The sequence below is a fragment of the Daktulosphaira vitifoliae genome, unplaced genomic scaffold (assembly GCF_025091365.1).
Source record: "Daktulosphaira vitifoliae isolate Bord-2020 unplaced genomic scaffold, ASM2509136v1 Scaffold_1, whole genome shotgun sequence".
Lineage (NCBI taxonomy): Eukaryota > Metazoa > Arthropoda > Insecta > Hemiptera > Phylloxeridae > Daktulosphaira > Daktulosphaira vitifoliae.
In genome coordinates this window covers 33848835-33860334 of record NW_026099572.1, presented here as the reverse complement: position 1 = coordinate 33860334, position 11500 = coordinate 33848835, and the positions used below count along the sequence as shown (strand labels likewise).

The 11500-nt window shown below is 23.9% G+C and overlaps 1 protein-coding gene and 1 long non-coding RNA gene across 5 annotated transcripts; one reads left to right on the top strand and one right to left on the bottom strand.

Annotated features, from left to right (window-relative positions):
- The first annotated feature begins 812 nt into the window (after positions 1-812).
- On the top strand, positions 813-8700 carry LOC126893515 (uncharacterized). Its single transcript, XR_007701204.1, has 2 exons — positions 813-1038; positions 8564-8700. It is a non-coding gene; the product is annotated as an uncharacterized LOC126893515 (long non-coding RNA).
- On the bottom strand, positions 3797-11288 carry LOC126893494 (cyclin-dependent kinase 8). 4 transcript variants are annotated; one of them, XM_050663770.1, is made up of 13 exons: positions 10902-11288; positions 10600-10675; positions 10017-10127; positions 9813-9953; positions 9544-9733; positions 9334-9448; positions 9131-9229; positions 8975-9047; positions 8806-8903; positions 8269-8289; positions 7268-7361; positions 5878-6060; positions 3797-4297 (listed from the first exon to the last, which is right to left on the bottom strand). In XM_050663770.1, exons 1-13 carry the CDS (start codon positions 11027-11029, stop codon positions 3947-3949), a joined length of 1680 nt encoding a protein of 559 aa, XP_050519727.1. In that variant the 5' UTR covers positions 11030-11288; the 3' UTR covers positions 3797-3946. The 4 variants fall into 4 exon arrangements, with proteins under 4 accessions (XP_050519727.1, XP_050519729.1, XP_050519728.1 ...); XM_050663772.1 differs by lacking the exon at positions 5878-6060 and having other exon boundaries at positions 10902-11284; XM_050663771.1 differs by lacking the exon at positions 8269-8289 and having other exon boundaries at positions 10902-11283.
- Positions 11289-11500: the final 212 nt, after the last annotated feature.

Below are 11500 nucleotides of genomic sequence, written 5' to 3'. Positions count from 1 at the left end.
TTAATATTTGTATAAATAATAAAGATAATAATGTATTATTTAGAACTTGAAGATTTTTAATATCATAGGAAAACTTGGATTATTATTATTTTTTTGTTATTAATTAATACCTATTTATTTAATTGTTTATAGAACTAAAATTTATGATTTATATATTTTTATTTCGAAATAACGGCTCGCATAAGCTGTCAAAATCGCATTGATTCGTTACCTAAACTAACTAAACGTTTCAGTTCAAAGTATTTGACAGCATTGTAAATATTATAGCTCGAACTTAAAAAAAAAACCAAAATAATAGCTAATAATATTTTATTTATCTAGTTTTAAAGGCCCTAAAAATTTAAATAAAAATACTGAAAATGCTCGATATCAACTCAGATTAGCATACATTATATGACTCGTTTTGTAATACATATTAATTTTAAGCTCAATTATTTATAAGATAATATAAAAGTTCTAAAAGTCTAAAGAATTGCATTTTCTTTTTAGAATAAAAATTGAATAAATATAAATCTAAACACTATTGTTTGTGTAATACACCGAATAACATAGGATTATCAATCATATAGACATGGATGTAAAATCTCCATTACTGATATTGTTGTACGAAGATTTTCATTAATGTAATATGCTACACAATATAAAACAATTTTTGATGCGTTTCATGAATTTTAAAAAAACGATATAGTGTTTTTCAAACGAAGTTGATAAAATATACTATTTAGTTGAATCTATAATTTATTTAAATATGTTTTTTGTATTTGAATAAGCATTTGATTATACATACATGTGTAAATGTGTGAGAGGTGAAAAAGAAAAGAGAAAAAAGTAGTTGGTAAGGTGAGGAAAAAAGGGATTCGATCAATTGGCTCAAGGACGTTTGTGGCTGGTGTGACCCCCTTTTCCAGTCAGGCATTTATTTTAGTGAGACCAGACGACCCCGAGGCGTCTGTCAGGCGCGGGGGGCGGAGTTTTATCGACGGGGATGCATTACAACGTGAAAGGCAAAAACGATGGTCAATCTAATGTCAGCAAGAGGTTAGTAAACCATGCATGTAATATGGAATACCTATACAGGTATATTAGTCAATGAAATTCCAGTATTTTTTCTAAAATACCTTTTCTTAAGTATAAATAGGTACTTGTAAAAAAACAAAAATGTTCATTTATCAAGATTTTATGAATTTTTTATAAATAAAATATATTTAACAATTTTATGATCATTAAATATTTAATTGTAGATAAAAGTAATAATTATGCATATTAGTCTAATGGAGGAAAGTCTGTAACATGTTTAACTACAGCTGTGGTACAAAACTACGTGGCATAATGTACGCTAATGGGCTAAACGCTTGAAATATAAATTCAATTTTCTACTTAAACAAAAATTGGACCTCGTTCACTTCAAATAGAACATCAATATTTAGTATATATTATATATTTTTATATAATAAATGTATAAAAATGTTTCATTTGTATCTGAAATTTGTGCAAAACCCCTTTGTCCTCTTTAATAAAAAAAAATTCTATTATTCACAAAATTTATAGAATTCAAAAGAGTAATAATTACTTCCTATGATTTTTTGTGAGTGTTATAGGTCAACGCGCTCACTTACCCTATTCCGAATTTTAAAAATACTGAAATCGTCTTTTTTCTCCATTCTACTTTTTTTACCAAAGTAATATTTATCAACAACAAAAATAATTTTAAAAAAAAATGGGTGTATAATAAGTTTATATAATTTAAGTAGTACTTTTAGAATATTTAAGTGAAAATTTGAAAAATTTTCCTTAGCACACAATACCTAAAGTTTTGATGTTCAAAAATTACATAAAAACACATTAAATATGAATTTTTAATCACAACTAAAATTAACTTACGCACACGCGCGTTAGTTATTGTGAGTAACCGTCGTAAGCGGTTTTTATGTTAACTTGGATATGCTGTTATATGTAATATCATTATATATATTATATCTTCCACATTCGTCATCTTACCCCGCCTTGCTCTATAAAGTTATTCAACATTTGAACGTTATACAATTATTACGTTTTTAATATTAATACATTTAATTATTTTTTGTTAAATGTTTTAATGTTTAAAGGGTTTGAAACATAATAAATTACAACAGCTGTTTAAAAAAGGAGAGATGACTACTTTTTTCTAACATAGAACTTGTTTAAATAGTTCATTTGAATATAATTTATTTTTGTTTTAACGAGAATTGTTTTACGTTATAAGTAGAATTGTATTTCATAATATTTTACGTTTGTTGATATCACATATTTTTGGTTTTTGATCTTAATATAAATAAATATATTTAATAGTCTTACATTGTTATTTTCAACCATTAAACATAATTGTCAATAACATTTTCTTCAGAAATTTTTATAAAGGCTCGTATAAGAAAACAATTTATGAAAAAAAAGCTTTTACATTTCTATACTTCAAATAAAACTATTTTAATAGTGGCTACTAGACTTGTTTATGTTTAAATATATGATAGCATTTTATAACTTAATACTTACAAAGAGTAATAATACTTAGGTTTCGAATTATGTTATTATGACAAATATTTATTTAGCTAATAGTCTTTGAGTTAACATTACATTCTAATAAACACCTGATCTAAACTTGAGACGTTATTAATTATCCTTAATTATTTTGAAAAAATAAAGATAGCATAAATATCCAAAATATTATATTAAAATAGTTAATCAATTTAATCACTTTCAAGTAGATCCTTAGTCAAAATGAGTTAAGTCATGTTTCGAAAATGAATGTTGTAGTAAAGTTCTGAAAATCAGGTCATATATGAAAACTTCCTTTAGTTAAACTATATAATGAAAATCATACTCAGTAAATATGTCTGCTTAAAATTTCCACAACAAGAAATCGATTAACAAGTATTTTTTGAAACCTTACTAACTTATACTATGAAGTTGTATACTTGTACTTATTTTATTTCGACTGCCCTCAAAGAAATATTTTTCAGGTTAAAATGATATTAAATATGTTTAGCATGTTAAATATATTGCCAAAAAGGCAAATGTCTGAGGTATTATTAATAAAAAATTCGTAATTATTCACTCAGTTTTCAAAAAGTTACTTCAATATAAATTAAAAATTGTAATATCAACTGTAATTTTTTGTAATATTTCCCATTATTACTGGAATTAAGAGGAGTTTTTTAAAACTATTGCGCTGTTAGCTTCAACCAACTATACTAATCACTCCAATGGGTTATTCATTTTTATAAGGACAGAACAAAAAATACGACAGAATCAAAACAATAGCTCCATAGCTACGCATCAAAGATAAAAAATAATCATTCTTAAGAATTCATTATATATATATATATATTAATATATATATTTTAACCTAATAAGTAATAAAGAAAAGTAAATAAAAATGAAACAATAAATGATTTTTAAAATAGTATAGTATCTGATTCGTTAACAATATTAAAATTGATTTATAAAAATCCATATTTTAAAATTAAAAACAAAAAAATTACAATCTTTTTATATTAAGATAGCTTGTAGCTGAATTGGCTCCCAAAATCCATGATTTTTGTAGACTATCTCCCTTAATCTGGAGCTGACTCTAATAACTAGCTAGTATATACTAAACCACTACCCTAATTGTGTTATTTGGTATAAAACCACCAATTTTACTGTTAAACACATAAGACATATGCATATACATATAATAAATAGGTAATTTCCAAAGAAATCACATAAAATAATTACCATCTCGTTAGATTAAAATTATTAAATATTAAGTTTTAAACAGTTATGCATTTGCTAAATGATTTATTTTTTAGTGTTTAATATATATCACAAAATAAAAATCAACCTATAATAGAAATATTCTGATCACAAAATCTGTATATGTAATTGTTTTAAACAAGTTCTACAGTAAAAATTGTGAGGTAATGAACTCTTAGAATCTTTGTGAGTAATTAGGTCCTGGCCCATTTGGATTAGTTTGTTGTGAATACATCATTTGTTGTTGATGTTGAGGTACATGATGAAAGTCTTGTTGGTGAGATTGTTGTACTTGCTGTGGTTGTTGTTGAAGTTGCTGTTGCTGCTGAACTTGTTGCTGTTGTTGCTGCTGCTGTTGTTGTTGCTGCTGCTGCTGCTGCTGTTGTTGAGATGAATTTGGCATAACTGTTCCAGGATTAACACTAGAATGACCACCTAAACCATTCATGCGCATTCTTTTTTGATTAGCAGCATGTTGCTGTTGTTGATGACTATGATGACTACCCGATTGATCAGAATGTGCGCCCTAATAATCATTTCCAACTTACTCTTAGTTATAAATTACAATCATAGTAAGATATATATATATTAACTAGCCAAGAAATGTAGCCTAAGATAGCAGTATAAAATAAAATAAAATAAAAACCCATGCAAATAATTTGAAAAAGCATTTTTTTACAAACAAAATAAAATTACAATAAATATGTGCTTTTTTTTAAGCCATTACTAGAAAGATTATATTGACTAATAACACATAAATTAAAAACTCACTAGCAATTATTAAAAATGCAAAACAATTTATCAGTGATAGAAAGTGTTTTAAATATAACACAACTTTTTTAAATTTAAACATGGTTAAGATTTTTTATGATTCTTTTAACAGTAAATATTCAGTAATATAGTTTATAAATACCATTAAGATAATTTGACGTTTAAAATTTAAAAGAGAATATTATATAGCAATTAAAATTCCAGTTACACAATGTTTTTATTGAGATTTTCTAAGCATTAAAATAGTAAAGAAATATACTACCCTACTAAGCAAAAGTGTTACAAAAACCAAATTTTTTTTTTTACTTTTATCATTTGCTAGTCTATTTGATTTAGTAAATAACATACATTTCTATAGCTTTTTTTGACAAAGATAAAATGAAATAATAATAAAAGTATATACTTTACTTATTACTTTTATGTCATTACTTAATGATATAATCTGTTTAAATACCTATTTATTAAAGAATAATGTCATAAGTAAATTTTACATAATTGCTTAATAATTATTAATTGTTTATAGATATGCTACTATACAGAGTGATTTTTTTATCATAACCCACTCAATTACTTGAAGAATATATATAATTTAAACTTTTTTTTTTTTGGTTTTCTTTAGTTACGCATTATTCTTGAATTATTAACTATTTAAAACTTTTTATGTTCATCCTTTATGCCTTGTAAGGGTGTCAACTTTGTTTTTTTAAATGGGAACACATATTTTTAATTTAATAAAATGTTTGGATTTTTAACTCAATAGTAAATGACATTTGAATATTTAGTATAACTTTATTAGTTTATTAGATATAAACATTTAAAGTTTCGAATTTTTGAGTTAATATACATGTATAATACACAAGGGATTATAAATATAGATAGCTAATTAGATTTTTATGACATTGCTGTCACAGTCACGGATTGTTTATTATCAATTATCAAAGAATAATGTGTAACTAAAGAATACAAAAAAAAAAAAAAATGTTTAAATTATATATATTCTGCAAGTAATTGAGTGGGTTATGATAAAAAAATTACCTTGTATAACTACTGTGTTTTTGCTTAGGTTATAAGAGATACAACATTCTTACTTAGTGCTAATAATTTATTTTGTTTATGAAATTTAAAAAAAATCATAATTTCTTTTATACCCTATTCAGTATTATTTTAAGAATATTTTTTTCTACTAAAAATATGCATAACATAACCAGTTCCCATAAACAACTAGATTTTTTTGAGTTATAGAACTTTTGCTTAGAACGGCAGTATAGACTCCTATTTATTTCACTCACAATAATAGTAGAACGCCTCTATGGCTAAAATCTAAGTATGCGTTACCTCTAGCGCAGTATGATTAAAGCCATGCCAATTGTGTAAACTATTAACATAAGCATTGTTGATTAAGCTATTACGGCGCTCCTGGGCAATATTGTCAAGTCTAGGCATGATAGGTTCGCTCTTAATAAAAGTGCGAGTGTTAGAATTATCGACTAAGTAACGTCCATGGTCATATGCAAAAATCTAGCAAAATAATATTTTTTAAATGGCATGCATTAAATGATTTCATAGAATTTATTAAATAAATTAACAGCCATTTTTAATAATAATAAAACCTGTAAAGCAATAAATTGATTATTAAGCACTTATAAATAATTCAAAAATAAAGTTTTTGATGTAAGAAAATTATTATCTAATATAATTTATATATTTAAAATTAATTATCAAAAATAATTATATCAATATAAGTAAAAACACATTGCTACATTCAAGATTAAAAATCTTTTAGAGTCCAAAATATTAATATAAATAGAAAAATTATTAATGAAATAATAGTTAAAAAGTATGAAACAAAATTAAAATTAATTTTTTAATTCTAAAAGATTTATAGTCGTGTATAAATAAAATTATATAATCACATACTAAATTACTAGCATCATAAATACAATAATGAGTAAACAATTTTTTGATTTTGTTTTAGTTATGTATAATGCTTGATTTATTAATAATAAATTACTTTTTAGAATCATCCTTTATAACTTATAAGGATGACAAATATTTTTTTTTCAAATTGCATCATACATAATTTACTTGATTATTTAATAGATAATAATTTAATTAAGAAAATGACTAGTCAATAACAATTTTTGGACCAGTACTTTAGAAGTTATTTAAATTTGTATACCTAGGTGTGAGAATAAATACAGGCAGAAATGACTAGTGATAAAAATAGAGGCAATCACTTCTCATCTATAGATAAAAATTTAATTTGTTAATAACTTTTGAAATACTGATCCTAAAGTTATTATTGACAAGTCACTTTCTTAATTACATCATTATCTATTAAACAATTATGTGTTTACTATTTGAAAAATTAAAGTTAACATCTTAATAAGGTATAAGGGATAATTCTTAAAAATAATTTATAACTGATAAATTAAGAAATGTAAGTAATTAAAAAGTCAAATATTTATTTCCTATTATTGTATTTATTTTGTGAATAATCAAATGGTTTATGATAAACCGACTTTTCTGTATATTATTTATAAATATAATATAGTAAAGAATGCATCAAACATGAAAGCTTATTTTTTTAAAAAAAAAGTTCAAACTCAAAATTATAAAGTTTAAAGCTTGTGGCTTAAGTATAAAATATTTCATGCAAATAAAACATTTTGAAAATGAATGATTTTTTTAATTAAGTAACTTATAAAATTTCTATAATACATACATTTGTAGCTTGTTGTCTTTTATCTTTATCATCTTGATCATCATCAGTCAAAAATTCTCTTTTAGGATATGGAATAGGACAGCCGGCAAAAACACTAAAATAAAATTTATTTTAATGTTTAAAATTAAAATTAATTAAAATATGATATTTAATATCATATTTTAATTGATTAATTTATTTATAACCTAATAGACAGGTGTATGACAATAAAACAATGATTACTGACATTGTGGAAAATATTTTTTTTATTTAAATGAACAGAAAATAAAAATAGATATAAAAACGGTAGCACAGTGGGATTGTGGCATAGTTGGGACAAGTATAGATGATATCTGACAGTGATTAAAATTACTATCATAAGAACGCTTTGATGCAAATCTGTCAATAGTGTTTAATTTTAAGTTTCTGATCACATATCAATTAAAAAATTTAAAGGATTTTTTTCAATATTTGGGGATTATAAGTTCAAAAAGATTAAAATTGTGTTCTTTTAACGTATGGGTCATTAAAATTGGTCAAGTGAGAGCTGAGAAAAATTAACGACAGACACAAAAATAAACTATATAGTAATATATTTTAATATGAATAAGAAAGTCCTTTCCACAAAGTTTCCCCTTGTGAGAAGGGCTTTCTTAAAGTGATAGGATCTTTGATATTTATTGAATATTTTGATTGAATATTTTGATTGAATGTTATTTATTATTATTCATTTTGAATTTTTTCACACCTCAAAAAAGAATTCAGAAAGAAATGCAAAAAAAGTTATTTTGGCTGGCAGGGTTGGAACTTTGTACAACGACCTTATGATATACGACACATATACATAAATAAAAATTCAAAGTATCTTTAATTAATTTTGAGTTGGAAAAATAATCACAATAAGTTTAAATTTATATTAAATGCAAGTTAGATTCATGTAACTTTTATAAAAATTGTTGGACTCATTACTATGGTTAACCCTTATAAAGTATTTTACTATAAAAAAAATAAAAAATTAATACCTTCTCAGTCTTGCATTGAAACTAAAATTGATAAAAAAAACTATGACAATACAAAAAATGATGACTTTTTACACTAAAATAATATTTTATTGATTACATATAAAAGATAAGTCATCGGGACAAATTTTTTGTTTTAAATTACAGTACGTAAAATAAGATAAGAATACGTATCATAAGCTTTAATTTTTTAATTTTTAAAAAAATATTGCAGTTTTCAGAAAAAAAAGCGAAATAAATGTCGAAAATTACTGATTTTTTAAATTGTAATTTTTTTGATGATTTCCCCTATTTACAGGGTACGAGGGAAAATGTTTGTAATTTTTAAGGGTAATGTCTTCAACTAAATACAATTTGTGATCTTTTGACGTATCGTTGAAATAAATCGGTCCAGTGAGAGCTGAGAAAAATTGGCAAGACACCAAAAAATAAAAACACACATCATGGTAAAATTAATACATTCTCAGCTTCACATCGAAGCTAAAATTTAAAATGGTGAGACTTAATATCTTATAACTAAGAATTTCTTAAAAAATTTACTCTGAAGTTGGTATAGGGTCCTCTTGGAAATATGAATCTTGTTTTGCTTGTTCAGATGTAATTCTTTTGTTAGGATCCATTAATAATAGTTTTTGTAGCTAAAAATATAAAAAACATTTTAAAATATTAATAAAAACAAAGTTACCTTATTAATGATTATAAATTTTACCAAATGGAATGCTTTACTTTCAGGTTTAATTTTATGACGATCCATATATTTCACCAAAGAACAATTAGAATAACTAAATTAATAAAATAAATTGTATTATAACTTTTCATTTAAATAAATATTTTATTATAAAAATGCAAGTATTTTTATGTGTACTTGGAACGTTTAAAATCTTTCATAAGAGTAGCATGTTCTGGCATCTTTTTAATGTCTTCCCAATCCTTTTCTTGAGGAAAACCCATAACATTAAAAATTCTGGAATGCAACATACATATTTAATTTTTTAATAAATTAATTTTACTAAATTATAGAGTTCCAAATTTAAAAACTTGACAAATATTTGTAAAATACATAAATACCTATCTAGTTGATCATGATGATATGGATTACTAGTTTTAATATCTTCTTGACGGCAATGAAATATTGGTTCTGATGTTAATAACTCAGCAAATATGCAACCAATAGCCCAAATATCTATAACAATTTAAAGTCATGTAAGTATTACTAATATAAATAAAAACAATTTTTTTGATAAAAAAAAATTATTTTAAATAATATGTTTGACTAACCAATAGCTTTAGTGTAATGCCTAGCTCCTAACAGAAGTTCTGGTGCACGATACCAAAATGTAACTACAACAGGATCAAGATCAGCAAGTGGTTTTAATGGAGCATTAAATAAGCGGGCAAATCCCATATCAGCAATTTTAACTCTACCTCTTTCTGGACCTTCACCCATAACAAGAATATTAGCTGGTTTCTAGTATATTAAAATAATTATTATCAATAATAGTTTATTAGAAAAGAAATCTATTTTTTGTATAAAATTAAAAAATTACTAAGTCTCTATGTAAAACCCAATTTGAATGTAAATAATGTATCCCATCTAATATTTGAAAAAGCAATGACTTAACCATTCCTTTTGGCACCATTACTGGTTTTTTATTGGCTTTTGCAGCCCTGTGAAACTTTATTATATGCTAAAATAAATAAAAACTAAGTTAATTATTAACGCAATAATTTAACACAATGAGATTATATACCCAAAGATCATGTTCAGCATAGTCAAATAATAACCACACTTTTCTATCATTATGTGATAAAAAAACACGGATTAAATTTATAACATTTGGATGTTTTAATTCCCGTAATAACTATAATAACAAATAAATGAAAAAATCAGTAAAATTCTGAATAATGTGATAACACCAGTGAATGAACACCATTTAGTTTTTAACTAAAAAATTATCTAATTTGATTTAAATAAGTTGATGTTAGTAGTTTTTATAAAAAAGATAACATTTAAATCAACTCAATATCACAATTTTTTAAATAATATGCTAACATTAGAATAATTTATTAGTTCATTTACTGGAAAATCCCAAATTTCAATACAAAATTATAAATTAAAGTTATTGTGTTAGGTAGTTATAAATATTTTTACATTATTACTATACAAAAATATCCAGAGAATAAATATTTATTTCTTTTTTGAGTGTTACATCAAAATATAAATTTATAAAGAACTTTAAAATATGAAAAGTCCTTAAATGTTGATTCACTGGTCAAATCACCTTACAAATAGTCATACTATTTTTTTGATTTTATAAATAAATTATTACTTACAGCGATTTCACGACAAGCTGACATTGAAAGTCCTGTACCCTCAATTTGTTTTAAAGCAAAATCTTTACTATTATCCCTATATTTACAGGAAATAATTATTGAATTGTAAAATAAAAATAGTAAGAACTAAGAAATTACACAATGATTTACACACTATCAATTGAAATTTATATAATTTTTTTTATGCACTAGCATTAAAATTAATGTATGAAAACATTTAGTAAATAAATAGTACTTAATAACAAAAATGTTTATGGATTAATTTAGTTTTTAATTTTAGTCAAAACAGTATTTAAACATACCCATCTTTTCTTCTTGCTTTATACACATGTCCATAAGTACCTCTTCCTACTTTACATCCTTCATAATCAAAAAGTTCTTCAACTTTGGCTCTTTCATTGCCAGTTTTGATTTTAAATTCGTAATCCATTAAAATTCTTTATTTAGAATTATATTTCAATAAATCTTAAACAATTGTTGAATTGAAGAAACACTACTTCAGCAACATTTTTTCTTTTCAATAAATTAAAAATTGTAAATAATACTGCAATTGTTATATATTAGATGGTATAAATTATTTAATAATTATCTAAACATTTTATTCATTACATCTTTACATATTTACACTAATAATTTGAAATATTAAAAATAATAAATTGAAGTCTAATTACAAAAATAAAAAATGATATGATTAAATGATGTCATATATTAGCAATTTGAAAGTATTTTATAAAATAAGTCTTGAATTAACTATTGTATGGAAGGAGATAATTTTGTTCTTTTCAAACATCAACAAACAATTTTTTGATAACAAAGCCGGATAATTGTAGCTAATACCTAAATAACCTATACCAAGGTCTTAGAATATTAGGTCGGCAAACTTCATCTTATCAGTGTTCCG